This window comes from Bombyx mori, chromosome 24, assembly GCF_030269925.1.
Source record: "Bombyx mori chromosome 24, ASM3026992v2".
Classification (NCBI taxonomy): Eukaryota; Metazoa; Arthropoda; class Insecta; order Lepidoptera; family Bombycidae; genus Bombyx; species Bombyx mori.
Genome location: NC_085130.1, coordinates 17,472,636 through 17,490,459, shown reverse-complemented (window position 1 = coordinate 17,490,459; position 17,824 = coordinate 17,472,636). Strand labels below are relative to the sequence as shown.

At 40.6% G+C, this 17,824-nt stretch overlaps 1 protein-coding gene across 1 annotated transcript in view; it reads left to right on the top strand.

Annotated features, from left to right (window-relative positions):
• Positions 1-731: 731 nt before the first annotated feature.
• LOC101742971 (uncharacterized) overlaps positions 732-17,824 on the top strand; it is a 29,121-nt gene continuing 12,028 nt past the window's right edge. The window contains exons 1-14 of the mRNA XM_038019916.2: positions 732-913; positions 1,130-1,240; positions 2,165-2,291; positions 2,989-3,130; positions 4,204-4,291; positions 4,853-4,951; positions 6,206-6,310; positions 8,058-8,190; positions 10,610-10,753; positions 11,902-12,029; positions 13,198-13,290; positions 15,018-15,144; positions 15,597-15,716; positions 16,852-16,961. Of these exons, the coding sequence (XP_037875844.1) occupies positions 869-913; positions 1,130-1,240; positions 2,165-2,291; positions 2,989-3,130; positions 4,204-4,291; positions 4,853-4,951; positions 6,206-6,310; positions 8,058-8,190; positions 10,610-10,753; positions 11,902-12,029; positions 13,198-13,290; positions 15,018-15,144; positions 15,597-15,716; positions 16,852-16,961 (1,572 nt within the window). The 5' untranslated portion in view covers positions 732-868. The remainder of the gene's footprint in view (positions 914-1,129; positions 1,241-2,164; positions 2,292-2,988; positions 3,131-4,203; positions 4,292-4,852; positions 4,952-6,205; positions 6,311-8,057; positions 8,191-10,609; positions 10,754-11,901; positions 12,030-13,197; positions 13,291-15,017; positions 15,145-15,596; positions 15,717-16,851; positions 16,962-17,824) is intronic.

Sequence of the window (17,824 nt, the reverse complement as noted above, 5' to 3'; positions counted from 1 at the left end):
AGAATCTCACTAAGAGGCGAAATGATTGATCAGACGGAAGTATGTAGCTTTTTCATTATTATTAGTTTTTATTGCCCACGGCCCACCTGATGGTTTCCGTTGCTTACGGACGACAGCACTGCCATAGGTAGAGCCAAGCAGCTGTCTACCTTTTAATACTCTCCACAAGCCTCGTTTGAAGAAGGACAACTCATAGTGTCGCGAAATACAGTCGAGGTGAGCTCATTCCAAACGCGGATGGTACGTGGCAAAAAAGACCTCTGGAAACGCATTGTGGATGAATACAGTGGCTTCAGGTAGTATGGATGAACTCTACTCCGGTGGCGGGCGGTGCGATGGTAAAAACGAGATATTGTATCATTTCAAAAAAATCTCAAAGCACTCTCCTTAGAACATACGGTACAAAATACATAGGTAACCGACGTCCCTCTGCAGACCCAGAGGTTCCAAACGATCCGTGAGATTGGGATTATCGACAATTCGAACGGCTCTCTTCTGTATGGAGTCAAATGGAAGTAGCGGGTAGCTTGCCCTCCAAACGACTCCGAAATTGGATATTGTTCGAAATGTCGAATACTTAGTATTCCAATACTCTTGGAAGGTTACAGGGATACTCCTTGGAATTGCGGCACTATGACAAAGGCGTTTTTCTTACATTGATTTTGCTACAAAAAATAAGGTTGGATGGGCTTTGTTTCCTTTGCCTATTCAAACGCCGAATAAAAAGATAAACGAAAATTTGACGTCTTGTTCGCAAACAAGCCGGATCAATAGATCTGTAAATAATTGAGGTTATATTTGCTATTTAAATTAAAAGATTAACTAAACTGTTACTAATGTGTTAACGTTTACCCTTTAATAAAGCAATATGTCAGATTTAGACGAACCGCCGACTAAATTGACCAAAATGGGAGTGAGTTTATTTTTTAATTCATAAATTGGGCTTGTCAAAAATTCATAATGAAACGCGTATATACCTCATAATTGTTTTGGTATCGAGTAATATCGAGAAGTATATTCATTGTTTATGTTCACGAGTAACGCTAAACGCTTACGATCCGGCGTACTGGCGTGCCGTTTCGCCTCCGATGCCAATAAAAAAGAAACTGAAATATTATTCTGGTAACAGGGTCAAGCTATGGGCTCTGCCGAAGGTCTAGAATTGGATGAAGAGGAAATGGAGGCGCAAGAAGAATGGCTCAGCGAAGGAGTGCTTACTGATGATGAATACAACCAAACGGTATTTAATCTGTTTCTTTTCAAGACTAAGTACATTACTACTAAATGATGACTTCAAATAGAGCTTATATATTTTTATAACATGATTAGCAGAAATTAAAAACCTTAAAACTCTGTTAATATATCTGTATATATAGGGAAAGACAAAGCAGTTATATAATTTTTTATTTCCCATAAATTTCAAGGAATACTGTCAATAATGAAATTAAGGAGAATAGGTAATACATAAAATGAATTAAATTTTTAAGATTAGCTTATGAATCTAGTTAGTTTGGAAAATATAGGTATTTATATTGATGAACATGTTTAAACGCTATTTATAAAGCATCTGAATGTAGTAGCCATGTTATTGCTTGCTGTGTACTTTGTGAGTAATTTTAGTACAATCAGTAGTCAACTAATGCGTACAATCTGTGGGGTTAAAGGAATGCAGGGAACGGTTACATTCTTTTTTTAATTGCTTATTTGGGTGGACGAGCTCACAGCCCACCTGGTGTTAAGTGGTTACTGGAGCCCACAGACATCTAGAACGTAAATGCGCCACCCACCTTGAGATATCAGTTCTAAGGTCTTAGTATAGTTACAACGGCTTCCCCACCCTTCAAACCAAAACGCATTACTGCTTCACGGCAGAAATAGGCAGGGTGGTGGTACCAACCCACGCAGTCTCACAAGAGGTCCTACCTCCGCAGTGAAAATAACGAGTTTGATGTTACCTACAGCGGCATTTACGTTGTAGATGTCTATGGGCTCTGGTAACCACTTAACACCAGGTGGGCTGTGAGCTCGTCCACATCTCTACCACCAAGTTTTCAAAAAGAAAAAATATATTAGCTTAGTACTTCGGAAATGATGGTTTGTCATCTATTATAATATCCCAGAGTCCAGAGCACCTTGGTAAATCACTTATAAATTTTTATTTCAGTGTGAACAAGAAACACTAGATCAATCTGAATTGGCTACTCAAGATGATGATGCTACCCCTAGCATTGATTCCTTGGAAGAAAGTCAAGAATGGAATAAAACAAAGCAAGAAAATGATAGTATGCTAGGTAATGTTGGTATGGTAATACCTACTTACTTCCTAGTCGTACACACTTGACGGAGTGATTTTGGTCATGCATCAGTCGAATTCTGCGATACTGATGCTCTCGCGATGCGACGCCATGTGGTATGATGTTTCACAGAGTGAGAGCAATCATTTATATTGGAGTGAGTCAATTTTATGAAGTCTGTCCATCGTGTTGGTGTTTGTGAGATTTTTTGTCCTTGACTCTCCGTTGCACCACCAACCATATGTAATATGGGTAATTTTTTGGGTAATATATAATACTTAGAGCATTTTTTAAGCATTGCTAACTTTTTTCTTTTTCTTATTGTATAGGTCAGTGGTGCGTAAATTTTTTTTGACTATGGCCTCTTCAGTAGAGAAAAAACTTTTGGCGACCCCTTAGATAGGAAGGGATTGGTGTATTACTAGCGGCTAAATTTGTAGTCGTCGTGGCCTAAAGGATAAGACGTTCAGTGCATTCGTATGTAGCGATGCACCGGTGTTCGAATCCCGCAGGCGGATACCAATTTTTCTAATGAAATACGTACTTCACAAATGTTCACGATTGACTTCCGCGGTGTCAAGGCAGAAATAAGCAGGGCTGTGGCATCTTCCCGTGCGGACTCACAAGACATCCTATCGTCAGCAATAATATGAAGTCGATTCTTAAGAAGTAAACTACAAAACATCTTTGGCAGATGAGAAATCACAAGGAATAGATAAGGAGTCGACGGTAACTGTCTCGGTGACAAGAAATGAGGTACAGAATATTGAAGAGGCCCTTAATAACTTGGACACAAAAAACGAACTAGCTGATGACTTAGATGCTTTTCTTATAAGGTAAGGAGGGATTTTGATTTTTCGCAATTACTTATATTTAGTGGCATATTTCGGTAAATAAATGAAATATGATAAATAATTGAAATATGCTGAGATGTGTAATAATACTGTTACACGCTGGGGTTTGGGATAAATAAAAGTTTCACCAAAATTACAATTTCACACTGTATTATCAATTAGAACACTCACAGAACACATTACAACTCGTAGTTAATTTCTTCCGCTTCGCTTCAGGTTATCCGTTCGCTGTTTCGCTTGGAGTAGAGCCGATTACTAACTGGCTTCGTGCCATTTCTGCAACGCTTTGATAGTCGATACGACATCCCTAGATTTATCGAGAACATTCTGGGCGAGTCGAGTAACTTCGACGTGTGTTTCCGCTACCTGACAATAGATGGCGTTGTACTTCTCGAACGATCTCGACTTTACTAGTTCCTTTGATATCCGTTTCTGCTATTCGGCAATAGATGGAGTTGGTCTTACCGGCGAAACAATACTCTGGCTGACTTGGTGGTGCAGTAATTAGGGGCCCTGCTGTTGTGCTGAGGGTCGTGGGTTCGATTCCCACATCGGGCAAACATTTTTGTGATGAACAGGTGTTTAATATCTATACATTTAAATAATTAAACGTATATAAGTATGTATGTCAGTATCTGGTACTTATGACATAGGGAATCCTAAATTGGGGCCAGATGACCATATTGTATGATTTTTTCCCTGTTATTTATTATTATTATTATGTAACAAAAAAATCACGCGTTGCATCACTTTTTTTTTGGTCAGGAGGAAATCGCCGGACTTCCGCCCGCCTAAAACCTCCTGTCGCTCAACAACCCGCGTCCGAACCTCGCATGAGACAGGACCCATGAAAAGGCAAAGGGGGAAAGCGAAGCGTTTAGTGCAGAGCACATCTCTCCCATCACCCTCCCCCACTCTAGCAATTATTCTCACTACTAATAGGAAAAAATTTAGGTTTTAATGTACACCTTATTGTCAAAGGAGAAAATTTGAGGTCATTAATTAACCATGTTGTGTGTGTGTGTTTTTTTTTCGCATAAGATTTCTTGTTTCAGGAAATCTGATGGTCAAGTTATCAAACCTGATGGTACGAAATCAGAAAGCAAGCAAGAGGAAGACGGTAATGATACAGATGATTTATTGGTAAGAAACTTATTAAGATTGTTCCGGCAGTGGAAATTATTTTTCATTTTTATTGCATAGATGGGTGGACGAGCTCAAAGCCCACCGGGTGTTAAGTGGTTACCGGAGCCCATAGACATCTATAACGTTAATAGCGCTACCCACCTTGAGATATGAAGTTCTAAGGTCTCAGTTTTTACAGTACAATGGCTGCCATACCCTTCAAACCGAAACGCATTACTGCTTCACGGCAGAAATAGGCAGGACCGACGATGATACCTTCCCGTACTGACTTACCAGTAATTACGCAAATTAAGTTATAATTTAGTTGCAGTTGAAAAGTTTTTATTTTATTAAAGCACTAGAAGTCTGTCGCCTGTGCTTAGTAGGGATCTGAGCCCAGGGGCAACACAGCGTGAATGCCACCTTGAGGCATGAGGTCGAAGCCTCAATCGTAACGGATGCCCCACCATTCAAACTGGAACGCATTACTGTACTGATGTGGACAATGGGATTCGCCTTAACAACCATCCCTGTACTCTTGGACCGAACTACTAATATTTAGAATTTCCATTTACTCAGAGGTTGCTAGGCGACGAAGATACCAAGAAGAAAGTATTAACAAAGAAGTCGTCAAAAGTGAACGAAGCTTCCACTGATGATGATGAGTTTATATACGAGGTGAGTTTTTTTATTTTTATAAATGTATACGGGGGGATTCCCCGAGGAGCTGTCTGCACAGGAGTACGGCTTTGTGGGGGTTATTGACAGTGCCTGTTTGTCCGGCAGCCAAAATAAAAGCCCTTCGAGTCCAATTGCAGAAAAAAAATACACCGATTAATTTTTTTAATTCACCTCTATGGTGACAGGCCGAAAAATACTTACATTACGTAATATTAAAAAAAAATTATTAAACTGAACAGTGATAATTTTTAATCGTTGTTAATAAGAAACAAATGATAGCTTAACAACAATAGCGTTCTGTCCGCCAGCCAAAAGAGAAACCGTAAACAACAGACCCAAAACAAACTTAAAGTACTAGGGACACATGAATGAAGGGAAGTCGAACCCTCTATTAACAAGTCTGCCGTCTCGCTCGCACGCCTCTACTCACGCGCGCCCTCTCACTCTGAATTCAAATGAAAGATCAATGCACTTGTAAGCTTCGTATAATATAAAGTTTTAAAATGTTTAGTGCGAGCTACACTGAGGCAGTGTTTCTCTGCTAAATTTTTTGTGCCATGCCCCACTGTAACATTTCTAAAATTCTTATGCCTCCCATACATAATTCTTAACGTAAAAAATTGATTTGTTCACTTATGAAACATAAATGATAGGTTTTAAGAAGAAATCATTATGAAATTGTTATCAGAACACAGTTAGTAATGTTTCAAAACATATATTAAAAAAGTGAAATTTAAATTTAAAATAATTTTAACGCAGAATTTCTATATTCATTTAGTGCGATTGCCCCTCTTAATTATCAAATTGCTACCTTGTGGGGCGTGGGCCACACGTTGGGAAACACCGCACTTATGGCTTCGTAACTGAGGGTAGAACCGGGTTTAGTCCGTAGAAAAATATTATTGTTACATAATTAAGGAGAAAACGACACTACAGCAAACATATTTCTATATCATACTACCAATTTTGTTTTGAAGTCGTCGCGGCCTAAAGGTTAAGACGGCTGGTAAATTCGTATCGAGCGACGCGACCGTGCCGAGGTTCGAATCTCGCACACAGAACCCTTTTTTTCCAATGAAATATCTACCCATTTTTAAAAAAAACGCCTAAAATAATGAAGGAATAACATCGTGTAACCCGTGAACATTATAATTCACGTAATTATATACTATACAATTGCGACATGGACCTCTAATCTTAAGGTCTCTCATACTCAGTACAGTTATACGCTTTTATTTATTCATTGAACAGGATTCAAAGATAAAGAAACTGAAATTAGCCAAGAACATTATATTCAAGAATCAAGTTCCTACTAAAGCAAAGTTTGATGAGACATCAGACGATGATCGCTCGGAGGTGAGTCCTACACTACTGTAGATACAGTCCTCTGCAGCTCTGTACTGGTCCCGAGCTCTTCTCGTACACAAACAGACACAGATCGGACCTTCATCTAACCGAGAATCCTATACTACACTACTGTAGACACAGTCCTCTGCAGCTCTGTACTGATCCCGAGCTCTTCTCGTACACAAACAGACACAGATCGGACCTTCATCTAGCCGAGAGTCCTATACTACACTACTGTAGACACAGTCCTCTGCAGCTCTGTACTGATCCCGAGCTCTTCTCGTACACAAACAGACACAGATCCGACCTACATCTAGCCGAGAGTCCTATACTACACTACTGTAGACACAGTCCTCTGCAGCTCTGTACTGATCCCGAGCTCTTCTCGTACACAAACAGACACAGATCCGACCTACATCTAGCCGAGAGTCCTATACTACACTACTGTAGACACAGTCCTCTGCAGCTCTGTACTGATCCCGAGCTCTTCTCGTACACAAACAGACACAGATCCGACCTACATCTAGCCGAGAGTCCTATACTACACTACTGTAGACACAGTCCTCTGCAGCTCTGTACTGATCCCCAGCTCTTCTCGTACACAAACAGACACAGATCGGACCTTCATCTAGCCGAGAGTCCTATACTACACTACTGTAGACACAGTCCTCTGCAGCTCTGTACTGATCCCCAGCTCTTCTCGTACACAAACAGACACAGATCGGACCTTCATCTAGCCGAGAGTCCTATACTACACTACTGTAGACACAGTCCTCTGCAGCTCTGTACTGATCCCCAGCTCTTCTCGTACACAAACAGACACAGATCCGACCTACATCTAGCCGAGAGTCCTATACTACACTACTGTAGACACAGTCCTCTGCAGCTCTGTACTGATCCCCAGCTCTTCTCGTACACAAACAGACACAGATCGGACCTTCATCTAGCCGAGAGTCCTATACTACACTACTGTAGACACAGTCCTCTGCAGCTCTGTATTGATCCCGAGCTCTTCTCGTACACAAACAGACACAGATCCGACCTACATCTAGCCGAGAGTCCTATACTACACTACTGTAGACACAGTCCTCTGCAGCTCTGTACTGATTCCATCCCAGTCCCATCCCAGTCCTCTTTAGCTATTAATATAAATATTGTTTCTCATAAGTGACTAATCGCTCGTTCACGGTACTTCATACTTGATGCTTCCCTCTGAAGACGAACGAACCCACACAATTCCACTTGTTTGACACTGTAATTGGCCGCTAGCCTGTCCGCAACTCACGCCGCACTAGCGTTTCTGACTTGAAAAAAAAGCTTCAAATCGCGCTTACGAAATTCACAAGGTGTCATATTTAAACGCTCTGAAAATTAAATACTTCGATTGTGGGATTACCAAGCAATGTCACTCGTTGTTGGTTGATATAAGTTTTAATAAAACGTCACTTATGATATTTCGTAACGGCGCCCCCACCGCGTAGCCCATTGCGCCCGCTACCACGCCCCCACAACGTCCTCCACTGCGCCTGACACCATGCTCCCAAAACGTCCCCCACTGCGCTTGACACCACGCTGCCATTGTATCCCTTATTGCGCCCGCCACCGCGTCCCCCACTGCGCCCGCCAACACGCTCCCACTGCATTCCTTACCGCGTCCCTCACTGCGCCCGCCACCACGCCCCCACTGCGCCCGCTACCTTGCGCTTCCAAATCAATGTCAATTAAATGTGCCCAAACTTTTTTCGTTTCACCTCAGTCCTCAGGAGAACAGAAGGCGGTCAAAAAGTCGGCAAGAGTTGCAGCGAAACCGGTCGCGGCCAAGAGCACGACGAAACTGCCCCACAACGATAAGTCAAGCAAAAATGTACCTTACGTCAATTTAGAGAAGGGTAAGTTAAAGTATCGCTTGTGCGCTTTTCTAAATTTGTAATTTCCAGGTCTCGTATCGCAGCTCCGAACTGGACTACTTTTAGATTTCGTCGTTTTAACATATATCATACCAACACTCACTGGTACCTATTTCTACCATAGCACGAAGATAACTGGTATACGACAAGTATTACGCAAACTAAACAAAAAAAAAAAAAAAAAGGGTGTGTGTACTTATGTAGGCGCGTAAGAAGTTATACTTTATTTTTATTACATTTATTCCTTTTTTTTAATATTAAATAATTAATAATAGATATTTAACGTTAATAATTTAATAATATGTAGTATGAACTATATTAAATAATAATAGTAGTCATTTATATTACTAAAAAATGAATGCTAATAACACTTTTTTTTACGAGTGTACATGCGCGAAAGTTCACCTGCGGCTATATTCAGACTCGCTAAGTTACGGCGGTCGTATTGTAATGAGCGATTTGGTGGGCAACTTCATTTCTGTTAATTTTGTGTCACGGTGCGCGCGCATCGTAAAATTTCACTCTCATCAATTTTTCATAACGCGTCTAAAGAAGTATAACTTCATTAAGGATAATAACTGTAGATTAATTGGTAAGAAAAGGGCATGAAGTCAACTGTGCAAAAGCATTAAGATGACACGTGCATTTTCAATGCAAAAGTTCAAAATGGGTAATTTTTTTTTTTTTTATTATTCCTTAGATTTATGGACGAGCTCACAGCCTACCTGGTGTTAAGTGATTACTGGAGCCCATAGACATCTACGACGTAAATGCGCCACCCACCTTGAGACATAAGTTCTTTGATCTCAGTATAGTTACAACGGCTGCCCTACCCTTCAGACCGAAACGCATTACTGCTTCACGGCAGAAATAAGCGGGGCGGTGGTACCTACCCGCGCGGACTCACAAGAGGTCCTACCACCAGTAAAAACATACATTGTCCACCCAACAGTCATTTGACCCGTTATGGTATGTTTAGTGTTAAAGAAGGCGATTTGAAAATCTGTACGTCAATTGAATTCGATTTTTTCCAAGGCGATTTGGGTAACGAATCCATCCAAAAAAAAATTGTAAAAAAATAAAACGCCACTCTGAAATAGCAGCACGACAATAATCCAGTTATGTCCATTCCACTCCACTTGGCTCCAACTGCATGACCCAAGGCGTCCCACGCGGTAGATAACCGACGAGTCGGGACAAGTCCTCGCTGATCCTTCTCATTCACGCAGTTTTTTGAAGTGAAACTTCTTTATCGGCGTTGGAAAAAAATTTACCGTCACATTTTTCGGTTACGCGTCACATTTTTCCGTTACGCGCCATCTTTTTTGTATTCATGTCTATGATAATAAAATCCTTTTGTTTAAACTTTATCTAATTTAACTTTATTTAACCAATTTCTAGAAAGTTGCATGTAGATCATTTTTCGAAAAATAAGGCCATAAAGAAGTTTCACTTCTTACGTGTGTACACTAGTACACGCACACATTTTTTTTTTATTGCTTAAATGCGTGGACGAGATCACAGCCCACCCAGTGTTAAGTGGTTACTGGAGCCTATAGACATCTACGACGTAAATGCGCCACCCACCTTGAGATATGAGTTCTAAGGTCTTAGTGTAGTTACAACAGCTGCCCGCATTACTGCTTCACGCCAGAAATAGGCGGGGTGGTGGTACCTACCCGTGCGGACTCACAAGAGGTCCTACCACCAGTGTTAACGCCACCAGCACAAAACTGAACATAAAATTCAACGTGTACCAAGCCCACAGCATCAGTCCGGTGGGTTTCTCGCTGGGTCTTTCCCGGGAGTGCTGGGGAGGTTGTTAGCAAACCTTCTACCAACTACTACTAAGCCAACATTATTCCACCAGGCGTCCATGAGTTCGTCTTCTATACTAATATTATAAAGAGGAAAGATTTGTTTGTTTGTTTGTATTGAATAGGCTCCGAAAGTACTGAACCGATTTGAAAAAGTCTTTCACTGCTTAGAAGCTACACTATTCCCGAGTGACATAGGTTATAAAATTTTTTGAAAAAAATTAGAGTTCTTTACTAAAACTCCAATAATGTAACCCAAGGTGTAAAAAAATTACCTAAAACATTCTATACATCGCGTGCCCTGTGAAAACTTTTGATGGTAGAATAAAATAATGTACTACGACTTTGTAGAACACATTATTATTTATGAAAAATGTCGCGACAGCATATTTCTAACTATTATAGTTATGCCGCAATAAGTGTTCTTTTATTTAAGAAAATAAAACAACATCAAATATCGTTGACATTTTTGTTAAAGACCCAAGCGGAGCCGGATCGGACCGCTAGTCTCATCTAAAATTGCTCACCCTCCAAATCGCTTATTGAAGTATACCTTGGTCTACTAAATACGAGGTTTTTTCCAGTTAAAGTGGTCCACTCAACACCTGCCCGATGGAAGCCAAAATTCGAGACGAAAGAGAAATCTGATGAGTCTCCTTCGGTCAGGAAGTCGACGGTCTCCTCACCAGCCCACGGCAGGAGCAGTAGCAGGACTGCTTCCGTCACAGGTATACACTAAGGATTAGGTATATTTTTTTTATTAGCTTGGTATTCTTGACACTAAACTCAGTGAGAGTTTCTCGCCGAATCTTTTCAGTGGGTCGCGTTTCCGATCCGGTGGTAGATTCTGCGAAGCACGGCTCTTGCTAGGGTTCGTGATAGCAACGTCGTCAGGTTTGAGCCCCGTGAGCTCACCTACTAGTTAGGTTACGCTGATATGGTCTCTCAAGGCTATCAGCTTAGGTAGGAAATAATTTATAGTTTAAAAAAAACTAACAAAATACGCTTTTATAGAAAATCCAACTAAAAAATGTAATAATAATTTTTTATAAATTTGAATTAAAAATAGTGTAAGAAAAAGTGATACCATGCACACACGACATGAGAACCCTCTTGTCGTGGCCGCCGGAAACTACATACCCGATCCTGTAGACCGTTTGGTAAATCGTCGACGTCGCCCAAAGCACGTCATCACGGATCCTCCTGATCCATTAACGGTGTTTTTAGGCAATACAAGCACCGGTCACCGTCCTCGCCGAACCCGTCGCTTGCGACGAAGGGCTCGACGAGCGAATTAACCCACAGACACATCCTACTGAGTTTCCCGCCGGATCTTCTCAGTGGGTCGCGTTTCCGATCCGGTGGTAGATTCTGCGAAGCACTGCTCTTGCTAGGGCGGTGTTAGCAATTCTCCGGTTTGAGCCCCGCGAGCTCACCTACACAAGCTAGGGTACGCTGAAATAGCCTCTCAAGGCTATCAGCATAGGTAGGAAAAAAAAAAAAAAAAACCACGCTTTTTTTACAATAAAATCATTTTTTCTTGCACTATTTTTAATTCAAATTTGAAAAAAATATTTTCAATTTTTTAGTTGGATTTCTATTAAAGCGTATATTGTTAGTTTTTTTTAATTTTTTTTTTTTTAGATGAATTTCAATTTTTTTTTACATTTTTGTTTTAAATATTGAATTGTCATCGGTCCTTAATAGGTATACCAAATTTCGAGTTAATCCGACGTTTTGAAGGGGGTCAAAATCATTTTCAAAGATTCCGTTACATACAAACATACATACGTCTGAAGCTAATAAAAGCGTATTAAAAAAAAACACTTCTATATAATATATATATAGATCTTGTAATATGTGTGTTCGTTTTCAGTCCGAAACCTCTCTAAAGAAACTAAATCAGTTGTTGGCGTTAAATCGTCAAGGTCTTCGAACCACTTGAAGAGCAAGGAGACGGCTGATGAGGATCTCCTCGAAGATGAAGAGGACCACAAGCCTGAGGTGTGTATCGCTGCGCCCCTGATTGTCTCGTCGTGTCTCGTACAGAGCTGATAGGACTCCGCGAGTGGTCGTCACTAGTCTAACCAAATTCTGGAACTCCTCAAATGAGAGGCGGCATCTGGTGCTCGGTGACTACGAGAGGTCTGAGTCTTAAATTTGTGTATTTATTGTGTTATTATTCTTATCCAAAGTTGACTTCAATGCACAGAGAATATCATTAAGGCATCGAAATCTAATTTCTTTGCCACTAGCTTCCACTAACTATAGGCAAAACTCATTCTTTTTACGTGTTGGTGGTGACCTCAACAGACTTGGCAGGTTCTTAGATATTGACCCATTTTATTCCTCTATCACAGGACTTAGACGTCAGCTTAGTGCCCGATTTTTCGTGGGCGATGAGGGGGCAGAGGGTGCGGGGCCATGTGCCGGTGATGTGTAGCACAACAGTTTTTAATTAATTTGTGACATTTATAAATAAGTGTACATTTAAATTAGTCTGGTGTTTTCCTCCATTCCTTATGTTGTTTCTTGCTTGCTGATTGTTTTTAATTTTTTTTTTGTTTCTATGCTTTTGTTTCTCTAGTGTTTTTAATTTGTTTATATTGGTGAGAACCTTTAATTGGCTTTTTGTTTCTATTATTTGTTATATTATTTTACTTTGTTAGTTGGCTGTTGGTTCTCCTTGTATTAAATAAATAAATAAATAAATAAGTATTAGTTAGCAGCCCTGCTGTTGCGTCGAGGGTCGTGGGTTCAATTCCCGCGTCAGGCAGGTTTTACTGGTGGTAGGACGTCTTGTGAGTCCGCGCGGGTAGGTACCATCGTCCTGCCTATTTCTGCCGTGAAGCAGTAATGCGTTTCGGTTTGAAGGGCGGGGCAGCCGTTGTAACTACTTGAGACCTTAGAACTTATATCTCAAGGTGGATGGCGCGTCTGCGTTGTAGATGTCTATGGGCTCCATTTCGTACAGCGCTGGCGAATGAGGGTATATCTTTTTTTTATTTTATTGCTTTGATGGGTGGACAAGCTCACAGCCCACATGGTTGTTAAGTGTTTACCGTAGCCCATAGACATCTACAACGTAAATGCGCCACCCACCTTGAGATATAAGTTCTAAGGTCTCAAGTATAGTTATAGTATTGTTCAAAGTTTTTTTATTTGTTTTCAGGATAAAAAAACTAGTAAAAATAAATCCGCCAAAAGCGTCGCGTTCAAGAGACAAGCGCCCGACGAAACTTCGGACGACGAAGACACAGACCTGGTCAGTCCTAAATGATGCGCCACTTTGAGAAGGCGGCACGACATGAGAACCCTCTTGTCGTGGCCGCTGGAGACTACATACCCGATCCTGTAGACCGAATGGTAAACCGTCGACGTCGCCCAAAGCACGTCATTACGGATCCTCCCGATCCATTAACGGTGCTTTTCCTCCTTACCTCACACATCTTTAGAATTGAAATGGGTTAAATCAAAAAAAATTTTTTTGCCTTCTTTGGTAGACGAGCTTACGGCCCGCCTGATGTTCGCGGTTACCGTAGCCCATGGACATCTACAACGTAAATGCCGCCACTTGTGTATTATTATTGGTAATGACGTGAAATAATACGAAGAAAAGTACCAGGGTATTATGATATGAAAGAGATATATTATTATAACTGAACTGATCTATATCTGACACGTACAGCCTTGTTTATTAATTAACGGCTGATGTTCTGTAGCATGGTTTCGGATTTGAAAAATCGACCTCATGTCACAAGGTGGTTTACGGAATTCATTTTGTAATGTCAATAATCTCAGGGACTCCACTTAACATCACGTGGACCGTGCTATTATTGTTGATTTATAGGAAGAAAAGTACCAGGGTATTATGATATCAAAGAGATATATTATTATAACTGAACTGATCTATATCTGACACGTACAGCCTTGTTTATTAATTAACGGCTGATGTTCTGTAGCATGGTTTCGGATTTGAAAAATCGACCTCATGTCACAAGGTGGTTTACGGAATTCATTTTGTAATGTCAATAATCTCAGGGACCCCACTTAACATCACGTGGACCGTGCTATTATTGTTGATTTATAGGAAGAAAAGTACCAGGGTATTATGATATCAAAGAGATATATTATTATAACTGAACTGATCTATATCTGACACGTACAGCCTTGTTTATTAATTAACGGCTGATGTTCTGTAGCATGGTTTCGGATTTGAAAAATCGACCTCATGTCACAAGGTGGTTTACGGAATTCATTTTGTAATGTCAATAATCTCAGGGACCCCACTTAACATCACGTGGACCTTGCTATTATTGTTGATTTATAGGAAGAAAAGTACCAGGGTATTATGATATCAAAGAGATATATTATTGTAACTCTGCTCTGACACGTACAGCCTTCTTTATTAATTAACGGCTGTATGTTCTGTAGCATGGTTTCGGATTTGAGAAATCGACCTCATGTCTCAAGGTGGTTTACGGAATTCATTTTGTAATTTCAATAATCTCAGGGACCCCACTTAACATCACGTGGACCGTGCTATTATTGTTGATTTATAGGAAGAAAAGTACCAGGGTATTATGATATCAAAGAGATGTGAGTTGTAAGGTCTTTTAACAGTACACGTCAAAAAATTATGTAATTGAAGAATTGACTTGGTAATTTTTTGAAATTTCGTTTTTAATACTTTAAGCTTTAGAGCGCATAACTTAAAGCTTAAAATGTGCGCTTGATTTAAAAGAGACTGAAAATGAATTCTGTTTCTTTTTTGATGACCAAAATTCAAATTAAGTTTTTAATTAATTAATAATATATTTTAGTTATTAAATGATTATTATTTCGCCCATGGACTTCAGCAATGCCAGGGGCAGAGCCAAGCCGCTGCCTACCAAACAAAAGAAAATATGCACCTCATTTTCTTAATATTTTTTTGTTAAGCCAATTCAGTTCTAAAGGCCTATATATTTAAAGGCTAAATTCGTTCGTCAGTCCTCAGGCGAACCTAAGCCGGTGGCGAGGACCGTCGCGAAGAAACCGATCGCTTCGAAGAGCACCGCGAAACCGCCCCACGTCGACAAGTCGAGCAAAAACGCACGTAATGACCTAGGGAATAAGAGTTAGTATCGTTTGTTAATTTATTTGGAAAACCAACAGTACACAATACAATAGTACATTGTGTACTAAGTGAGAAAAGTTGGATATTTCCTCCCGCGTGTAAAATTTCCGATTGGTAAACACGCTGGAGGAAATGTCCAACTTTTCTCCTGCGGTGCACTTACTATTTTTTCTCCTACCAGGCCGAAAGCTCGTGGAGTACCGAGCCGGGGTCCAGGGGCAAAGCCCTGGCCGGGGGTAGGGGGGGGGGTGGAGTCCCCGTACTCATCAAAAAACAATTTAACTGTTTTTTAATTTTTAAATAAACTACTACTAATTGAATAAGAAATGTCTCTCATCTCTGTTTAATACTTCACTATTAACACCAGGTGGGCTGTGAGCTCGTCTACCCATCAAACAATAAAAAAAGATATTTTTTTTCAAATATAAAAAATATTGTTTTTTTTTTCACAGATAAAAACGCGACGTCGCGACTGAAGCAAATATCTGAGAACGACAGGAAGTTCGATGAGCTGTTGGCCAACAAGCCGGGCGGCGCGGGGCGGGCGGGGGGCGGGGGCGGCGGGGACGCGGGTAGGCGCGATCACTGGCGCAAGCGATTGTGACCCTTATTCAGTTTGAAAAAAACTTAACAAAATACACTTTTATAGATTACATTACTGGTGATGATAGGACCTCTTGTGAGTCCGCACATGTAGGTACCACCGCCCTGCCTATTTCTGCCGTGAAGCAGTAATGCGTTTCGGTTTGAAGGGTGGGGCAGCCTTTGTGACTATACTGAGACCTAACAACTTATATCTCAAGGTGAGTGGCGACGTTGACGTTGTAGACGTCTATGGGCTCCGGTAACCACTTAACATCAGGTGGGCTGTGACCTCGTCCACACATCTCAGCAATAAAATAAAAAAAAAGTAGAAAATCCAACTAAAAAATAGAAAATAAATTTTGATAAATTTGAGCTAAGAATACTGTAAGAACAAAATATTTTATTGTAAAAAAAAGCGTCGGGTACATGTTATCAGTAGTTATAAATATTTTATGAACAGATATGAGTAGAAGGGTTATCTTGCCAATATCCTGTTTTTAATTCAAATTTATAAAAATTAGTTTTCAATTTTTTAGTTGGATTTTCTATAAAAGCGTATTTTGTTAGTTTTTTTAAACTATTATTTATTTGTAATTTTTTAGTTGAATTTCAATTTTTTCAATTTTTATTTTATTTTGAATTGTCATCGGTCCTTAATAATTATACCAAATTTCGAGTTAATCCGAAGTTTTGAAGGGGGTCAAAATCATGTTCAAAGATTCCGTTACAAACATACATACGTCTGAAGCTAATAAAAAACATTGATTACAATTTCTGTTAACTTTATGTGATAATGTATTTGAAGTCGTCGTGGCCTAAGGGATAAGACGTCCTGTGCTTTTGTATGTAGCGATGTACCGGTGTTCGAATCCCGCAGGCGGCTACCAATTTTTCTAATGAAATACGTATTCGACAAATGTTCACGATTGACTTCCACGGTGAAGGAATAACATCGTGTAATAAAAATCAAACTCGCAAAAAAATATTTGTGTAATTGGGCTGTCTTGTGAGGAGCGCACGGGTAGACACCACCGCCCTGCCCTTCTCTGCTTCGAAGCGCGTTTACTTTGGTGTTGCCCACGGGCTCCGGTAGCCGCCTAACGTTCTGATTTCGATCCTCAGTGGTGGCGCAATCGCACCCGCCCCGGCCGGCGAGGTCGGTCGAGAGCGATGAGATAATCGATGAGGAGGAGTTCCTTGAAGACGAAGAGGACTTCGAACTCGACGATGAGGTACGTGGTGGTCCGCGTCTCCGCCAGCGAGAACCGGATTCGAATCCGTGTGAAGCTTCAAATGTGCTACCTTACTCAATAAGTCCCAATATCTTCTTCTCTCATACTCTCTTTCTCCTGCTCCTATTCGATGATTACAATAGTATTGTTACGCCAGTAAGAGTAACGCCATCTATCGCCGAATATTCGAACGAATATCGAAGGATCTAGTTGCACATAGAACGCTCGGGAAGTACAACGCCATCTATTGACAGATAACGGAAACTACTACTAGAGATGTGTGGAATATTCTCGATAATTCTAGGGATGAGGTATCGGCTATAAAAACATTATAGAGATGGCACGCAGTCAGTCCGTAATCGGAACTACTCGAAGCGAAACAGCGAACGGATCACCTGAAGCGAAGCGGAAGAAGCGAAATGAGAGTTTTAAAGTGTTTGTTGAGTGTTTTAAGTGCTTTAAGTGTTGAATACAGTTTTTAAGTTGTACTTACTACAACCTACTGCCGCTGCCTACAGCAAAGTAGGCAGCGGCTTGGCTCTGTTCCTGGCATTGCTGAAGTCCATGGGCGACGGTAACCACTTACCATCAGGTGGGGCCGTACGCTCGTCTGCCTACAAAGGCAATAAAAAAAAAACTTAGGTGATTTTTTTTTATCCCGAACACCAGCGCGTAACATTATAATATTGGTACGCGCCAGGGTTCGGGATAAATAGATAAATATTCTGCCGAAGTACAAATTAAGACTGCATATGAGCACTTAGAACACTCACAGAACACCTTTAAATTGTCAATTCGCTTCTTCCGCTTCGCTTCAGGTGATCCGTTCGCTGTTTCGCTTCGAGTAGTATCGCCTACTAACT